Consider the following 19,574-nt stretch of genomic DNA (forward strand, 5'->3'; position numbering starts at 1 on the left):
AAAGCATGGTTTATTGTTTCAAAGTGAACAAGGAAAATGTTCCCAGTTTATATTGACTTGAATTCCTTACCTGTGTATCAATGTAGGAAAAGGCCAAGCATTAATCGTTTAAATGTAATAATAAATATTTCTTCCATTTATTACTTAATTTTCATCAAGCTAATGGTTAATGTCAAAATAGACACATTATCTGTGCTCATAGTAAGGAAATTCAGAGAGAAGGGCCTTGTATCTTATACTGCTCTTCCATGACTTCTCAGATTCAGCCTGGATGAAAAGGAAAAGACATGCTAAATAGCCTGTGTTTATATAAATCCAGATCCATGTGCCCTCTGACTCCCCAGATGCCTGAGTGGGTGGAAGCATGCACATGCATTGTGACAGTGTATGCATAAATACTGTCACATGTAAGGTCAGAAGCAGAGTGACATGGAGAGAGCGAATCACAAGTTGTTAAGACTCTAAATTGAAGTTTTGTTTTACCAAGGCCCTGGAAAACCAGAGCCACATGAAGTCATGGCCCTTAACCACCACCTCGCCCACATACTGAGGGGAGAATTCAGATGCCTATTGCAGTCAGCCAGTCAGATTGGTTCTTGCATACTCCCTGCCTCCACTCCATTTCACCCTGGAGGACCTCTCTGCTATGATTGAGGCTGAGATCTCTGAATGTAAGGTCATTATATTTATCACTTTTCTACCCATACCACCCCCAAACGTGGCATTCCCAGGAGTTAGCACAAAGCTTAGTAGGTGCTCAATAAATGTTAATAGCCTGAATTAATGAATGAACAAATGTTGTTCTGGCCAGAGCTGCAGTATCTAAACCCTGCATAACTGCACTCAGTACTCACCCTGAAGATAGGACAAGCAACACAACTGGCACTGTAAGAAAATGTTTCTTGTTTATACAGCTGCATCTTGATCTTTGGCTGATTTAAGCACAAAGAGAGCTCTTTCAGTTCAGAGAAAGGAGGTTTATGGTGTGTGGGAGAGCTAAGAACAATGGGCTCAATTGATAGACTGGAGATGCTCTCAGCGTCTGAGAGCCTGGAAACTCCATCTATAGATCAGTCCCAGAGGGCAGAGCCAAATAAGGGCAGATGGAGAACATGGCTTTCTTGGGAACTGGCTTTCTGCAGCTCTGAGGCAAAAATACATTCACTCTATAGCACCCTGAATCAACTCTTCAAAATATGGTGCTGTGTCCTTGTTTTGCCAGGGCCTAAAAATAAGTCTTTGTCATATTTTTATGCTTTTTGTCTTAAAGTCATCCAACCAGACTTGCTTGTCGAATATTAATTGTGGTGAAGCAGAAATCAGGAGATTAAATTGAAACTACTATTCAATTGGAGCTCCTTAACTGATGACTGACTTGTTGCCACCAGGTAAAGTTGCCTTTCTCTACAGTCATGCTCATTGCCAGATGCAACTATGGAACAATGAATCTACAGCTAATTTTAAGGCCACTTTCTTTAGGCTGGTCATTAGAGTGCTGTCCAAGAGTGCCATATTGTAGCCTAGGGTTGTAAAAAGGATTAAATGCTATTTGGGCTAGTGAGTGGACTGGCCATTCAAGGTAGTAAGTGTCACTAATTTACTTTAATAGTGCCCTGCCACAGACTGTTTAAATTTACATTGTCCTTACCATATCTGCTCTTCCTCTACCTTAAACCTTTTATCCAGTACTTTTCAGATAAAACTAAGCACTATTCATGTATGAACACTGAACATCCAAACAATTGAAAGAGAAAGTAAGAATAACTTAATCCTCAACACACCAGGGCTGGGGCACCATTATCATATTAAAGAAGTAACCATATTTCAACCTGAATGAACAAAACACTCTGAAGCCCCACTTCTAGAAGAAAAAAAACAACCTTAAAACAGGTGTGTCCAAGCATATAGGCTTTTGCTCTATATATTTGAGTAGAAGTTCTCACACATTAAGACCTGAATTCTACAAAAACAAACAAACAAACAAAAACAAAAAAACAAAAAAGCCCACCTGAGTTCTAGTCCAAGCTCAGATATGTGCCTACTGGGTTTACTTAGACTCTGTCTCAAGCTATAAAAATAGTAGTGTTTTATCTATTCTATATTTCAGAAAATTGTTGTCAGAATAACATGGGTGACCTGAAAAATAAATGAGCTTCTTGAACACAGCACAATAAAGGTCTAATTATTCGAGTTTCTATTGTGGAGTTAAACAAAATAATTCATTCAAAGGACACGATGTTTGATTGAGAGCATTCTTAATTTTATTTTTCTTTAATTTTATAAAATACATTTTGTAAGATAAGTTCCTAAAAGTTTATCCTTTATGTGTGTTAAATTGAAATTCTATATCAGAAATGAAGGAAACACTTTCAGTTAACTCTCTTCATGTGTGTATACGTGTGTATGTATGTGTGGGAGATTTTCAGGGAAGGGTTGGTTATTTGTTATGTTATTAAATCAAAACAAAACACAAGATATGGATTACTTCACTTTCCTTGATCTTGATTGGTTTCTCACAGAATCTTTTCCATCTCCTCCTTCTATGCAGCCTTGAAGCTTATCTTGTATACTGGTCTGAAGACAAATATTAAGTATATTTTTGTAAATATCTTACATCTCCTTAAACGTTGCTGAAACCACTTTGGAGGAGGGAAAACAAAGTAGCTCTTTAAAACAAAAGAGCCATCTACAGTAATACCCATAAAATCTTTCTTTCGATAAAGACCACTCAGCCTTTTCTTTTTTAACCCAAAGTTAACAAACACAGAAAGAGAAGCCTGAAACCTGGGAGATATTCAAGTTTCAAACTCTTTCCATATTTCCATTTCCATGGAGCCTGATGGCTAAGGCATTTGGTTATATAATCTATACTAGGAGAATAACCTGTATGTTAAACCTGACTCTTTACACACCAAGATAACACTGCTAAATCAAATCATCCCCCACTAGCATAAAAAGAACAATCAAATAAGTTATTCAAATTGAGGTTCAAATTCACCAAATCTGTTTCGACCAAGAGCAGAATAATTTGGAGAAAATCTAGTAGATACATGGGACTAGCCAATTTTAAATATTATTTGCAATGTTTAATGTTCAATGTTCATCTATTAAAGAATCATAATCAAAGAATCATTTCCTAGACCTTTCTGGTACAACCCCAAAAAAGTGATAAACAAATTGGAAAATGTGAAATATGCATCATTCTGAAACAAATCAAGATCTTCTAATTATCCTCTATGACTGAATGGATAATACCCCATGAAAAGAGCACCATTGTGAAGATATGACAGAGGCCAGAGTATAGAACTAATCAACAGAAAAAAGACACGCTATCTGAAGAGTTAGCTATCCTGTGTCTACCAGAGGGCTAGCTCAGTTTACACCGTTAGCCACTAACAACTGCTGCTCCTTCGGTCAGCCTTTTTATTTCATATGAGCTAGGTTCTCTCTGTTCTCAGCTCCTTGGAAACCACAGGGTTGTCATGGTAGCTGTTATCAAGGAGAAGGGAGTGAGAAGATGCTGACAACACCTTGCCTCTCTTCTCTAATAAGGTGTAAGGCCAAGTGCCCCCTTGGGCTACACAGACACTACACTCCCTTATGCTATAAGTAAGGTTGGCTGAGTTAGGGCTTAAATAGTCCATCGCCATCAGGGTCAGTGCTCTCTTTCTATGGGTGAAAGATCCTTGCTTTGACCCTTTTCTCCCAGATGCAATAGGTAGATTTAGGCAAATGCTCCTATTGTTTTGTCTGCATTTTTTTTCTTCTATCTTCAGTGGTAAGAGGGAGACAGAAGTAGGTTCTTTGTTTTGTACACCAAGGAGAATATATTTGGCCCTGATAGGTGTCAAAGGGACCAGGTACATCCCTTCTCTCTACCTGAGTATCTTTCTTTCCACTTTGTTTCCATCGGCGGAAGTGCCTGAGAAGAAAACACTTCCTGGTCCTCAGGAGATGCTTGAAAATTGAATTAGAGCCTCCATTTCTTTGTGACTTGCAGTTGGGGAGTCACCATCTGAAGAATGTCCCATTTCTAGCAGGAGCCAGCTGTGAAGCAAAATGACTAAAAGAGGTACATAAGAGGGGAGAGTCCATAGAGAGACATTAATCACCACAAGACTCTCCTTTCTTGTTACACTCATCAAGTAAGAGGGCCAATCAGTGGCAAAGGCAAAGAGTTAACATGGGAGATGAAGCATCGTAGGCTGTGTGGTTAGAGCCTTGCTATTAGAGAAAGGGAAATTTCTACAGGAGATCAGAACTTGGTGCCTCGGCCCATGAGTTTAAGGACGGCAAAGTTGTAAGTGGCAGCAATCATGAAGGTGAGCTGTAGGAACAGAAGAGAAAATGCAAGTGAGAGTAGAAAAGAAAGCTCTCCCTCCTCTAAAGCTTTTTGGGTATGAAGAAGGATAGAAATAAAAACAGTTAAATAAAGGAAAAACCCCTTATCTGTGAAAAGCAGCGTGTCTCAGGCTTTTGTCCTACATACTTGACTAGAAGTTCTCTCTGAGACATCTCCTTCTAATGGCTCAGGCCCAGAGAATCAACTCAACAAGGATTTGTTGACCTATGTTAGGCCTGGAACTGGATTTTCCTCAATAAAGTGAACAATGCATGGGCTCTGCCATCATGCTATCCACATGTCTGAGTGATCTGGAGTCACAGGCTGCTTGCTGCAGACACACAGCCACAACATGCAGTACAATCCTCCCTGTTTAATCTATTACAGAATGAGGAACAACTCAAGTTTGTATAAAAGCTTCAGCAGTAGAAGCCAGGGGGGTTACAAGCTCATCCTTGAACAGTCACTACTTATTTAATGACTACAGATGAATTCCTCACCCTTCAGTGCCCTAGGTTTTTAATCTGAACAATGAATGCACTCCATTGACACTGCACTGTAACACCATCAGCAGGACCTGGGGCATAAAATCACATTATAGTAATAACAGTTTATAATGTTAGAAGGTCCTCCCAGTATTTTTAGGAGAGTACCTAAATCCTTTGGAGAGTGCCCAAGGTGGATTCATATTTACAGCATATAGAATTCCAGGCTTTGGAAAATCATGTTTAGTAATGTATCAATGTTCTTGTCACTCATCTGACCAGGGTGTGTTGAGAATTAACTGCAATTTATGATTGCAAAGTACTTGGCAATATTACATGCTCTGTAAATGCTAAATATTATCATTTCTGACTATTAATCTCTTACCTTCTTTTTCCTCACACCACTTTGCTTGTTCCTGTCTAATTTCTGAAGTTTTTCCACCTTGGTAACCCAAAGTAGAAGTTCATAGTCTATACCTTTTTTTGTCTCTTCCCAGGAGCTTCTTTCAAGCATTTCAAGGTTAGGAATCTATCTTTTTGCCTTTCAGCATGGCTGTACCCAAGCTATCCCAGGACCATTTATTTGTTTAGATCATTCAGACAACTCACCAGGGAAACCAGTGTGGCTGCAGCTCCCACAAATGCAGCAATAAACAGGTGGAAGGTCATTTGGAACTGCAAGAAAATGCAAAAGGGAGAAAAGTTTCTTGCAACTGCAAAAATATGTTCTGCTGTAAATCATGAATGCAGCTTTCTTAATATGTTAACATCTTTGTGCTAATTCTGCATCTATAACTAAATTGCCACTTCTTTGCATATAGGCCTCCTGTTCTTTTTTTTTTTAATTTTTAACATTTATTTATTTTTGAGAGAGAGAGAGAAAGACAGAAACAGAGTGTGAGCAGGGGAGGGGTAGAGAGAGAGGGAGACAGAATCTGAAGCAGGCTTCAGGCTCTGAGCTGTCAGCACAGAGCCTGATGCGGGGCTGGAACTCACGAGCTGTGAGATCATGACCTGAGCCGAAGTCAGACATTCAACCGACTGAGCCACCCAGGTGTCCCAGGTCTCCTGTTCTTTAATATACATCACAACACCTAGTCACATAGCATCCAGAGCACGGAATACTCATAAAATATTTTAATCAACTGGTTCCCGACAGTTATATCCAGGATTCCAAAATTTAAAGTCACAAAGTTTTTAACTTTTAAAGTTACTGCCATCTTCCTCAAGATTTACTTTTATTCCCCTGCCTCATTTGTATATGATATCCATTCCCAATACAGTGTTTTCCCTTTCAAATGTACTTTTTGTTTTTACTTCTCATTACAGATGGAAAGATTCCAAACTGAAAGTGTTTTGTAAAACCTATGAGTGTCTCCATGCACAAATCATTTTCTTGATAAGGTTTTTAACTAAAAGAATAAAATTTTTCATTTGGGGGTTTTGTCATTAAGCTCTATCTTTTCCTAAAGCTACAAATTTCTCCTTTAAGGAAGGAAGTCTTGGAATGGAAAGCTTTCTATGCAGCTCTAGGGAAAATAGATGTTTTAACAGCTACACTCAAAATCCAGCAAAGAGAAGTTGTGGTTTTTAAAATTGAAGGCTTTGTGTAGAAATTTGTATGGTACTAGCCAATTACATTGTAAAATAACTCAAATGGCCCACTCACCTCAGCTGTTTTGCAGATGGACAGAAGGTTGGAGCCACACACCTTGCCAGGGAAAGCATTCCAGGGTAGAACACCTGAATAAGACACACAAGTCAACCAGGGTGAGTTGTGGAGTTGTGGGCTCCATGAAGATTTTCTTTCAGGGCCCTTCTTCTATCCTTAATCATTCTGGCTGAAAATTTGGGTCCTACTAACAATCACAATCCCTTTTTTTGTAAATATTTGCCAAAGAAGAAGAAGAAGGTAAAGGAGGAGGAGGAGTAGGTGGAGGAGGAGGTGGGGGGGAGGAGAAGAGGAAGAAGGTGGTACTGAACAGTTGTGTAATCTGGTCTTTGTCTTTGAAATGTGCTGCTTCTGGGTTGGGAACAACAGTCAACCAGGCTAGAGCAGTGTGAACAGCCAAGAAAATTCCTACCACTTCCAAAAGAAGTTCCCTTTCAAGGGAAGAAGTCTCTCCAATTTCAGTGGAGAAGGATTAAAAAACTAAGAGCCAGGCATCCATAATATTTTCCCTTATAATTACCATCCTCATTATTCTAAGTAAAGGACAAAATATATAGTGCTTTCACAGGGGGTAGGAAGCCAGAGCACCCATATCCTAACTTACCATACATTCTGGCATCAGCACAGAGACTGCCTATACTGGCAGAGGTCTTGCTGGGGAAGGCAATAGATTGGCAGGTGGTCCACGTGTTGAAGTAAATGTACACAGGCACAGCAGAGCAGGCAAACACCAGGAGCCACACAATGGTCAGGGCATAGGTGATGCCCACAAACTAAAACAATTGAAATGGGGTGGTTAGAAATCAGCATCAGCCTGGAGATGTTGAAACACAAACTAGGAGATCCTGGAACGGCATGTGCCAGATATGAAACCAGATTCCAGAGATCTCCACCAAATTAAATTAGTAAGCAGGGCACCTCTGCCAACTGTCATGGGCAGTATCTACTAGAGAACTGGCCCCAAGTGTGTTGGAGGGTGGGGGAAATGGGTGGGGGTTGGAGTGAGGAGGATCCCTGGGTTAGAGAGGCTTCGGGAGATTTTTTGGCAGATAAGGTGTAAAGAAATCAAAACAGATCCTGAAAGAAAGTCGTGCCATTTCTCAAACCTTAGGCTGAGCTTAGAAAATGTTCCTCATCATAGGACTTTTGATCCCTAGTCATTGAGCAAAGCCAATAGGAGATTTAAATATCAGATCCAAAAACCTTTCTAAGCCAACTGCTGGCCACAGAAGACATCACCATAATCCATAGATGTTCAACCCCCAAAGGATCTTAACTCTAGAGATGGAAAACCAATGTGTATCTCAGTAGAAGCATGGATAGCCCTCAGACAAAGATGAAGCATTAAAAATGCAGATCTATGCTAGTTCCCTCTGGGACCTCCAACAGAGTAAAATCCCAGAATATTGTGAATTCCTCCTTGGAGTCAATTATTTTTTTCCATGATCCACCCTCCCTCTCAGATCAAGCACCTGTATCTCAATCCCATGAGTAGCATTTTAGACTCTTAGGCAGTCATATCTAATCTTGTTGTGGTCCCCGCTAAGAGGAGAGTAAAGGAATACCAACAGATGTCTTAGAAATTGTCTGATTGTATGAAGTGTCCACAAAACTTATGCTTTTTCTTTCTTTCTTTCTTTTTTCTTTTTTCTTTCTTTTTTTTTTTTTTTTGAATGAAATTTTCTAGGGAACTTTTGAAAGTTGACGCTAAGCCAGCTGGGCACCACGTTCTTCCTGACCTTCTCGTTCGGCTGTAGCCATCACTTCCTCACTCAAAAGCCAAGCCCCTAGAGAGGGCTCAGCCTTGGGTGGGGATGAGGCCACAGACTCACGCCCAATTGTCCCCCACCCCTTGTTATTGCCACAAAATCCTGAGGATGATCACCTTGTCGGGATGTCCTAGCCATTTTCCCAAACAATGACACACCCGCTCCAAAGAATGAGCTTGATGTTGGCCTCTGGAACCCCTCCCCTTCTGGCCCCCTGTTACCGTTGCGCTCAGGCCCTTGCCGCAGATGGTGGTCTTGTAGTCGCCAAAGATCTGCCTGACTGCACCGGTGGTGTAGAAGCCCTCAGCCAGCAGGAGGGCCCCATAAAGGAAGAAGAAAGAGGCAGTTCCATAGATGACATACTGGAAGGCATGGATCCTGCATTAACATATAGACAAAATATATCAGGAAATCTTATTGAGGACCCAGCTAGAGCCCTTCTTGCAAAAGTGAGGTGGACACTTGAGTGGGCACCTAAACAAGGCTAGGGATTCTTTAGGAAAATCACTAGGTTCCTCCTCAACCTCTCCACCTTATCTTTATTGAAGTAAAGAAAGACAAAGAGTGTGGCCAATAGCACATGCTCCTCCACCCACCCCTTGCTTACCCTGTGACCTGAAGAACTAGGACTCTATTCTCCTTGGCCTGACCCTTCAGAGATATTCCTTCAGTAGGAGAAAGAAGAGACGAACTAGACCAGGAGGAGGATGGATGAAGGAACAGGGGCCTAATATGCTCTAGGAACAGGAAAGTCTTAGTACGGGGGCCTGAGCAGAATCAAATGGTATATCAAACCAAGAGCAGCAGCCCCAATCTGTCCAGTCATTGGACCTTCCCTGAGTTCTCCATACCTATCACTGTAGAGGCTCCAACTCAGTCAATGTTAACCCTATGGGCAGAAGTTAGAACATGTGGGACAAAGCAAGTGCGGTGGGTGTGAAGGGGCAATGAGAAGTGGACTAGCCAGCAGACAACCCTCCCATTTCTGAATTTGGCACTTCCCCCCATTTAGGACCTTAGATGAGGCATAGGTGAAATCTGCAAACAGAAGGAAGACTCAGAAATCCTGTCTGGCTCCACACTAATCCCCTACTAATCATTAAGGTACTGATGAGTCCTGTATGTCTCCAGGAAGAGACAGAAAGAGAGAAGGGTTCATGTAGGACAGGTACTTACACATTGATGAGATACTCATAGTCCTGGTAGTTTTTGGAGAAATAGGTCTCAATTAGCTTTTCTGTGCCAGTGAGTGCTTCATGTCCACAACCACAGAACAGTGCCACCCCAAAGAAACACAACCCGGTGGCCACCAAGGAAGCAAAGGGGGCCCCTACAAGACATCTTGCACAGCACTCCAACAAGCCTGGGGAAGAAGAAGGGGAAAAGTCATGTATGTTCCCTGTGTGGCTTGTGCCACTCATACTTCTTTGTCAGACAAGTCAAGGCCCATGCTCACATGCACAGATGGAGTAGTCACCCCAGATTCCAAAAGCAGAAGAGTCTGAGCTTTAGGGTTCTGGAATGTGAGATTGACCCCAAAACCATTACTTAGCTGTATTCTCTTTTTTTGGACTTTTTTTTAATTTTTAAATTTTATTTAAATCCAAGATAGCTAACATATAGTGTAATAATGATTTCAGAAGTAGAATTTTGTGATTCAGCACTTACATAGAAAACCCAGTGATCATCACAAGTGCCCTCCTTAATGCCCATCACCCATTTAGCCCATCCCCCACCCAACACCCCTCCAGCAACTCTCAGTTTACTCATGAAAATAAATCCTTACTTTTAATTCCTAGAATGTATGTGTTTCTTTGATAATTAGTCATTGAAGGGGCGCCTGGATGGCTCAGTCTGTTAAGCATCTGACTTCAGCCCAGGTCATGATCCCACAGTTCATGAGTTCAAGCCCCATGTTAGGCTCTGTGCCGACAGCTTGGATCCCAAAGCCTGCTTCAAATTCTGTGTCTCCCTCTCTCTCTTCCCTTCCCCCACTCGCACTCTTTCAAAAATAAATAAACATTTAAAAAATGTTTTAATAATAATTAGTCATTGAAGTAGCATGCTAGGGAGATTAGGCAATCATCCTCTCTTTTCTTATCATTCTGATTTGTTTGTTTTAGTCATTTATCAATTCTAATGGAGTACTTACTATTTGCCCAGTATTGTGCTAGGTGTTATGTGGGATGTGAAAACATAAAAGACATAGACTGTGCCATACGAGAATCTTTTGTTTACTAAGGAATAATGAGCTAGGTAGATCTAATATTTTCAACTAACAATTTCAGACAGCCAAGGAAATGGTTACAGAAGGTAAATAAGAGTTCCAGGAAGGGATGGGTGCAAGCCAGAGATATTGGTATTGTCAGACAAGATTTGAGCCTTGGAGAGCATTCCAGGTGGGAGAAACTTTGGAAATTGCATGCTCCTTGATATTCCTGAATACTGTGTGTATTTGCTGCATGGAATGCTTGCTTCTTCATCATCTAGAATGTTATGTGGAGAGCAGTCCAATGGGAAGAAGGAAATTGGCAGGGAGCAGGGGATAGTAATGGGAGGGTTACTATTGTTCACAGTAATAAAAATGCAAGCTTAATGATTTTTTAACACCTTGCATGACTGATTTGTCCCCCTATAATGCAGCTTGGCCAATGTCTGCACCCTCAGGCCTACACTGGAGTTCTGTCAAAACAGCTACAAAAAAACTCTATACAAAGTCAGAAAAACATAAAACATCTTTCTGGCATGACGAAAACACACCAAAGCCTAAGAACACAGGTGTCTGAAAGTGCTAAGAGTCCCTGAGATCCCAAGACCTGTTACCCCAAGCCCCATGCCAATGTTGCTGAGAAAGAGGAAAGGCACACAAGAAGTCATAGGTTCAGAGAACTGCTGTGCCCCAAGTACTAGCCCCATGTTCTAAGTGCCACATGGAGCAAAACTTAACAAATGTCAAGTAAATGGCTGACTAAATGAGGAAAGGATGGCTCCTTCTGGCCACTTGGCCATATCCCAAATCTATACCTATATCAATATCGATATCAATATCAATATAGATATAGATACACATACATATGCTATCTGGTTTTATACATCTATTCACATATCATACAATATATATGATATATGAATTATTTTGTACATATATCATATATATATGGATTATATACAAATATACAGCTGATGTGCTGAGAAGCTGCTTTTGAAAAAGCACTTTGGAACGCCTTATAAAAAGAAAGCAGATTGTGCTAATTTCTACTTTTGAATTTTTATTCAAAGCTCACTTGTCCATACCATTGTAGCAAGGACTAGGGGAGTCCTTTGCCCAACCCTCTTAATACTAGTAGTTTCTTTTTAGCCCTATGTGCTTAAACATCTGTTGGTTTGCATGGCTGATGCAATGTGAACAGATTTTGAAGGACCAAATTATCTCTGATGGGAAAGTTGAGGTAAAGGCATTTATCTCTGTTCTCAGAGCCACAGAATGAGTGAGTCCTATTACCCATCATCCCATAAAAAGACAACACTTCCTTGGTCCTCAAAGAGCCTCTTCCTCAAAGATTCTGGTATGTGACACCAGAGATGAGGCTCAGGAGCTTCAGAAGCAAGCAGAGTAAGTAGCTAACATTTGCGGCAGAACTGAATTTTCATCCTTTTCTAAAAACTGAAGAACTACTTTCAGAAAATTTGGCCTCTATGAAAAGCAATCAATTTGTAGCTGTGCTGCTGTAAATGGAGGCAGAGTTTACTTAGTATGAACTTTGCAATAATGTTTGGGAAGAGTGTTTCATCAGAGCTGGCCCATGGTGTGTGTGTGCGTGTGTGTGTGTGTGTGTGTGTGTGTGTGTTTGTGTACGTGCATGTGCACGCATGCATGCATGCATGCAAATGTGCACATGCACACATGTATATACCAGAAAGAAAGACACAGCAGGTGAAATTGATCATTGTTCTCAGGAAACATTAGAAAAATTGATCTTCCTCTTTCTCAACAGGTTAAGATACTAGATGCATCCTGTAAGTCAATAAAAGGAGCTTGGAAATAAACAGTGCTTTCCTACTCTGTCTATCCAACTCTTTCCCACCCCCAAACTCTTAGACTCTTCTAGTAAAGAAGGTCTCTGAAGCCTGAGGATGGGGGGAGGGGAAGGTCCGTGACCCCACTGTTCCCTCTCTCCCCAGCACAGGGTCAGGGCTTGGACAGAACCCTCCATAGCTCCCTTGGACAAAGAAGCCTTGTTTTTCCCTGAGATCTCAGGAACCTCATTGGTATTCTGCAGGGACCTGCAGGCCTGGGGGTGGGGAAGGGGGTCAGACCCAGGGAAGAATGGCGGAACTGTTTATTTAGCCCAGAGTAAGGACAGCCATCCACCCTAGCAAGTGACTGTCCTGTGTCACTCACTCACCCAGCTTTTTCACCCTGGGAAGAGCTAAACAGTCCAGTGTGATTAGGGATGAAGGAATTTGAATTCTTGCTAGCCAAACAGGGAATCCACTCTAAGTTTTAGTTAATATCCCCACCGGCATTGTAAAGATAAGGAAAAATCCTCTTTAGTGAATCAAATCCCTTGATAATCATCCAAAAATAACCAGAGTGCCTTACGGAATATCTTTACTGAATGATAAAGGACTAAGCCTTGGAAGCAACTCTGGATCATCAACTGATACACTTTTTTTTTTACATATATTTTTCCTCTATTCTCTTAGACCTCAAATAACTTAGCACCCCTTTTCTGTTCCTCTGACATTCAAAGCAAGGGTCAAGAGGGACATAGGTTTTAATGAATCTTTAATGCGGAGTTGGAAATAAATGGCCCCAGATAAATCTATCACTCTGGAGCTCTACATAGTTAAAGTATATCAGCATACACATTACATGTCAATTTCTTTATAATCAAAATGAAATGTTGGTTCTGATGCCATTTAAGTTCAGCAGAAGGGAAGAATCTCATTCAATCCATCCAAGCAAAAAATCAACTTTTGGATTCCGAAGGGGAAAAACTCAGAACATGCAAAAAAAAAATGTGTCTTCATCAAAGTAGTTGACAATCATAACGTTCTGAGAAAGGTCCACTGGGTTCACTTTGATTTTTTACAGCCCAAGAAATATCCTTGGGAATGTGTGAAGCCACAGGCTCTACATTTCAGTACCTTTCATGGTTGAAAGGGTATTGGTTTAATTTAGGAAGGCTATAATGGATTCTGGAGAAGTTCTCTGGCTCTCTCAAGAGACATGCTCATGTTTCCAGGCTAAAGACAGACTTTCACATGGTATAATTGGCATAAAAGAACTGTATAGTAATAACATTACCCAGTGCAACTCAAATGGATTAAACTGCCTGACTTTGGTGATAAGTTATAGAGAAAAATAAATACCTTTCCCAGTGTTTTCCTTTCATTTCTTTTGATGTGGATTCAGTACAATTATTAAGCATATATGCAGTAAGCTAGGCATTGTGAAAAACAAATGGGAATTATAAAGCCTTGTCCCTTTCTTCAATGACATTTCAATCTTGGGGAGAACAAACTTGTGTCTGTGAATCAAAGACCAAAGCTACCTATAACCTAGTGTTAAAATGTATACGATCAAGTGCTCTGGGCAAAATGTAAGCAAAAGGTAAATACTCAGTGTTGGCTAGATTTATCTGCAAACTTCCAAAATGAGTCCAATCAATCTGTGATTGAACTTCAAACCCTTCTCACCAACGCTTTTCAGAGGAATCTAACAAAGATCATCAGGACCATTGTTACTCTTATCCAGATCCATGTCCATCCAAGGGATTGTGTTGATCCTGATGCTGTCTCTTTAAGCAGGAGCCAAGAGCTCCCAAGCCCTCTCTCCTTTCCTATGCCCTGGGAATGCCTCAAGGACCAGCTCCACGATGGAAATTCAGTGTGAATCTGGGAACTCATCAAAGGGAAGAGAGTAGGGGCTTTCATCGAAAGAGATGGTAGAAAGAGACCAATTGTGCCTTGCACAATTCTCAGCCTGTCCCTTGAATCCAGCTGACAAAGGGAAAGATAGAAGAACCCTGTACAATAGAGCTAAACAACAGGCAGGCTCATTGAGCAAAAAACTGGCCCCATCTCCCTAAGTCTCTAATCTGCACTACACTCTTACCCTCCTCCCAGAACCCACCCCTAACCTCACTCCATGAACAGAGGCCTCCTTGACTGGGGCCTATAATGGTTGACGGGGCCAAGATGCTAGAGCAGCCGTGACTGGTACTGGGGATGGATGAGGATCAGTGGGTGGGTTCTAGGAGTAAAACAACAATCATCAGGAGTTCCAGAGACAAAGACTTTTCTTCTGGCCTTATCCTGGTCAGACAAAGCCCTGCCTATAATCTCGTCTTCCCTACATGAACTCAGCACCTATACCACATTCAAGTGCTGAAAGGGGCCCTGCAGCCACTGGAGCATGGAAGTCAATCCTGCTGGATAGTCGAGTTATACGGATAAAGTTAAATAAAAAAGAATTTCAGCCTCTTCTTTGAACAGAAATTATATTATTTTTACCATAACAACAGCATTTGAGCCACCTTGTTTCCTATACCCCCTACTCCTCCCCAAACACAAACACACACACACACACACACACACACACACACACACACACACATATGTGACGATTTATGCCCAAACATATGGAGGTTGGAATAGAACCTTGATTGTTAAACTCTGTCCTTGATACATTTTCTTCATTTTTCCCACTTATGCAGAAGTGAAAAAGTACCCGGCAATAAGCTAAGAGATAACATTTTCTATACCTTATTCCTTATGTCAGTCTCTGACCATTTTTTTCCTCTCTCCTTGGTTGCAGTGTAAAGCTGATCTGGGGAACGTTGTTCTCTTACTTGGGATATCACTGACTCTTTTCCAGATCCCTGCCTAGCAGAGAGCTCAGAGGCAAGTGCAGATCTGAGATATCACCCTTAGGACCATTTTCAAATAGCCAAGGAGGAATTAATCAATCGGTACTTGTTGAACTTTTGAGGTAAGTTTGACACTGGATAGGCCCTAACAGTGGGAAAGAAAGGGAAACCTGCTCTGTTTGCATTCCAGACTGATGTGACTATTCCTGACCATATCGCTGCCCTGACTTCATCTTCTCTGGATCTGAAGTTCTGTAGGCAAGGATGGCATGTCTACAGTTGCTTTCTTTCAAGACCAAGAACTATACCCTGAGGATGGTTTTCAGAGTTTCAAGATAATACACAAAAAGGCAACAGGGAAAAAGATGCCACTGGCTGGGTGCCAGTGCCTTGATGGGTTTAGACACTATATGTCCCCTCCCACCCATCTCCCAGGGGGTTCTTAGGCCTTATTACTACTCACATAGCTTTGAAAGATTAGTTCTAGTTGTCAGGCTGTTGAGTAAACTTCTGGCTTTCATAGTGCAGAACCAGGGCAAAGGCTCCTCCAAGCAGAGCAGGCCTTTCAGTCTGCCTAACTCTCCAAGATCTCCTCTGGCTCTGCAAGGCTAAGGTGAGAAATGGGGTGGGGAAGGCTGTCCATCATCATTTTGGTCAGTGTCTCTAGGAAGATTAAGTGAGTGTGCGGTTTTGGATCTGGTTTCTTTTTAGCTCTTGGCAGTTTTGTGGCATTCTTGCCATCCTGGTGGGATTCAGTTTGTATTCAGGAATTCTGTAAAATTGGACCCCTCCTCCGCTTCCACACTTCTTGTCTGAGCAACCCTCACTTAGTCTGCACCAGCCAAAACTATACTTACTGCTCGGCAAAGAGCCACCTTTGGAAGGAAGCATCACAGTCTGGTTACCAGGGTAACAGCCACTGTTCTCAGACAACAGGCTTGCAGGAGCCAATGTTTTGCTGTTCAGAAATGGCATTGTGTTACTGAGCAGGGAACAATCAGTTACTGCTCTTTAGCTCTTTTCTGTTTCCATTGTTATCCCAAAGACTCATTTGGAACATTCCCCTCCCAAGTTGGGAAAAGGTTTAATGAACTGTCATTTCCCCCATAAGCCTTCTGTATAGAGAATACTGAATTCAGTGTTCTTCTTTGTTTCTCATCCTATAGGATTCTATCTGGTCGACGTAGTTAGCTCCCTGTTTCTGGAGGTGATTAAACAGAGACGGTCTATTATTTATAAAGTACTTGAGATATTTTGTTATTGAATAATTGGAAACTCAATGGCTACTCTGTTATGTGCACCTGGCCCAAGAATTGCCCACCCCCAGGATCTGGGATCCAATACACAACCTCAACTTTGCCCTTATCTGTGACAATTTCCCCTGGAGGAAATCATCCAACCTCCATGATATAGGAAACTGTCCCTGTGGTCACCTCATTTGTTCCTGCCTTTTCCTCAGGGCTTTCATCCTCTGAGGAAGTAATATTTAGCATCATTCTTTACTCCCTTTCCATTTTTTAATTCACAACCTACCCAATCAGCTGCCCTGACATTATGTAGTGTTCCTGACATTACCAAGGGTAGGAATTGAGTTTCTCCAACATTCACCTCTCATCTGGCTACACTGAGTTGGTCAAATGATTCTTACCCAAGTGCACAAAGTGTACACAAAAAAAGTCCAAACCACTTTGGAAAGAGTTAAGAGTCAGCTTATACATGCATTATTTTATAATAAATGGTATTATCATTATTTACAATTGTTATAGAGCTTTCCCATTTTCAAAGGACATCCACAACATTAGTACTTGATTTTCACAACCCTGCAAGTAGACAAAGCAGTTATTGTTATCCCCATTTTCTAGAATATGAAGTGATAATTCACAGTGACCAACCCAAGGTCATGAAGTTCATAAGTGGCAGATATGGGATTCAAACCTGGTTGATTCTAGCCCTGCCCTCTTAATTATCCATGTTGAATACATGCTTCAAAAAGCTCTCTCAGGATGAAACAACCTAAAGGCTGACACCAGCTTAATATAATTGAAAACTGTTTTCCGTGGATGTTCCTGTAGTCTTCTGGGTACTATATTTGATGGTGAATACATACAATAATTGATTCTCATTTCACTTGGGATGTATTCAAGCTGCTACTCTTCTTTTGCCAAATGTGAGTGAGCAATGTCTACACATCTCTGTGACATCCTGTGTGGACAAAGACCCTCATGCTCTATACACCTTGCTCTAAGTAGACACTATGAAAGACCAGATAGCTTCTCTCTTTGTTCATGGAACCTGGAGAAGCCCTTAGTACTAAACCAAGTCAGCAAGATCCCTAAGGTCCCAGCAGCCTTCTTGTCATAGGAGCATAGGAGGGATTTAGAGTCTGAATCATGCCCTCAGAAAGGCTAAGTCTATGATATTAGTTAGATATGATCACCCATATATGTACACGTGCACACACACACACACACATACCCTACCCATATCCATTGAGGCCTTTATTTTCATTTCCTGAACCCGAGATTGGCCTTTTCAGCCATAGCCAAGCCTGAGTTCCATCTTGCTCAACTCCCCAATTTCCTTCTGATGTCAAACGGGGTCCAAATTTCATATCAAGCAAGCAGTCATTTTATACATCTGAAGGCTAGCCAACACTCAGTTGTCACCAGAAGAACCAGGGATGTCAGCTGACCCAGTCATTACCAGGGCCTAGGAACCGGGGAAAAGAGAAGGTAGAGGGAAGTGAGGGGGTAGGAGGACACATGACCATATCCAACCCTCTGGGCACTCTCTCCAAGGACCTGTGGTACTCTCCACGTGCTGCTGGAGTTCTTGGGCAATAAAGCATCATTCTCAGTACAGCAGAAAAGGAGTTAACCTAATTGAGTGCTAAGGAATTAAAGACAACAAGTGCCAAAACACAGCTTATTGAAACCATTGGAAACCCTGAACATTAAAGTTGGAAATTGTCTTGCAAATTTCTGTGCCTGCTTGAATCTTCCATGCTAAAGTTTTTGAAACTCACCCATGTCTTTGGAACTCTGACTCCAAATTGTAGCCGGCTGGCTAGTCTGCTTTGCGGCTGACTTTGTTCAGCTGGAAGGATCCTGGTCTCTCCAGTCTCCTTCTTCGGTCCTTTACTTTTTTCTGAGTATCTTTGTCCTCTTCTCCTGCAATGAAAAGGGCTTTCTGATTGACAGCCAACCCCCTTAAAGAGACAGGCCCCGCTTTCCTCCTCCTCTCCTCCTCCCCTTCTCCTCCCCTTGTCCCCACCTCCTTAGGGATACTCCCTTCTATAAGAACTCCATCTTCTTTTTCTGCCTTTCACTACCAATTGTTTCATTTTCTGTTTTTCAGTTTTTCTCTAAGCCTTGTCTGTGAGGAATTTCACTCTGATGCAGAGCATCTGGAATGTGGTTTGGGGGTAGAAACAAAAAGAGGTCCTAGGAACCTCCAAGTGATGCTTGGGTCTATTTGGTGTGGGATGTTGCAGTCCAAGTGTCAGAAGCCATAGAAGCTGTAACCATGGCCAGGGGCTCAGGGTCAGAAACGTAGATGTTATTCCCAGAGTACTTCCAACTCTGCCCCAACTCCACCTCTCACTCTTAGCTGATCTTGGCCCTGTCTACCTTTCCCCTCCCCCCACCAACTCCTTAGCAAATAAGCATCCATCCTCTACCCAGCTCTAAGAAACATAATTGAGAAGAAAATTTTGTCTTTTTAAATAATTTCTTCCAAATCCTTCTTGGTTTCAACTAAATGAGGACAAAACACAAGCTGTTGATTCCACGAACAGATTTTGACCAAGCTGGGGGAAGCTACAATTGTAATGATTTTATAGAAAGGATAACAGAGACCCCAAAGAGGTGACAAGACCTATGCAAATTCACAGAATAAGGTAAAGAGAAGGTCAGAGTTAGGGGTATGGGTGATTTCAAAGGAGGGTAATTAACCTTGAGACAAATCACTAACATGATCTGGGAATCAGGTGGTCAGTATTCAATCCTGAGACTGTAGTGTCATCAAAGAGCTAAGGCCAGGCTGGTGAGAGGCAAAGGGTGGGTTGGGGTGAAGCAGTGGCTGCCAATGAAGGTAGAGAGAAGGGGAAAGGAAATATAGTCCTTGCCTCAGAGAAAAAACACTAAGAAAAAAATGGCCAAGCAACAAAAACAGGGGAACAATATATGAAACCTACCTTACCAATAATACTTATTTCTAAAGACTGTGAAGGTATTTGAGGGCCCATTGTTAGGTGGGATTAGTCTGGGAAGGTTTTCTAGAAAAGGTGGATCTTAACTTAGTCTCCTTATTAGTGCTCTCTTTCCCTTCAGGGGCCTCAGAGAGAGTCACCACTCTGTTGACCTTGAGGCCCACATTCTCCCATGGATGACCTATGAAGAAACTGGTTCGCATGTAACTGAAGGAATACTT

General features: G+C 41.7%; 1 protein-coding gene across 2 annotated transcripts; it reads right to left on the bottom strand.

Annotated features, from left to right (window-relative positions):
* Positions 1 to 1,895: 1,895 nt before the first annotated feature.
* PLP1 (proteolipid protein 1) lies at positions 1,896 to 18,339 on the bottom strand. Of its 2 annotated transcripts, none has more exons than XM_081793754.1 (7): positions 18,169 to 18,339; positions 9,445 to 9,631; positions 8,490 to 8,646; positions 7,104 to 7,272; positions 6,497 to 6,570; positions 5,437 to 5,502; positions 1,896 to 4,327 (listed from the first exon to the last, which is right to left on the bottom strand). In XM_081793754.1, exons 1-7 carry the CDS (start codon positions 18,170 to 18,172, stop codon positions 4,256 to 4,258), a joined length of 729 nt encoding a protein of 242 aa, XP_081649880.1. In that variant the 5' UTR covers positions 18,173 to 18,339; the 3' UTR covers positions 1,896 to 4,255. The 2 variants fall into 2 exon arrangements, with proteins under 2 accessions (XP_081649880.1, XP_081649879.1); XM_081793753.1 differs by having other exon boundaries at positions 8,385 to 8,646; positions 18,169 to 18,338.
* Positions 18,340 to 19,574: the final 1,235 nt, after the last annotated feature.

The sequence above is a fragment of the Panthera onca genome, chromosome X, assembly GCF_046562875.1.
Source record: "Panthera onca isolate mPanOnc1 chromosome X, mPanOnc1 haplotype 2, whole genome shotgun sequence".
In the NCBI taxonomy this organism is placed as follows: domain Eukaryota; kingdom Metazoa; phylum Chordata; class Mammalia; order Carnivora; family Felidae; genus Panthera; species Panthera onca.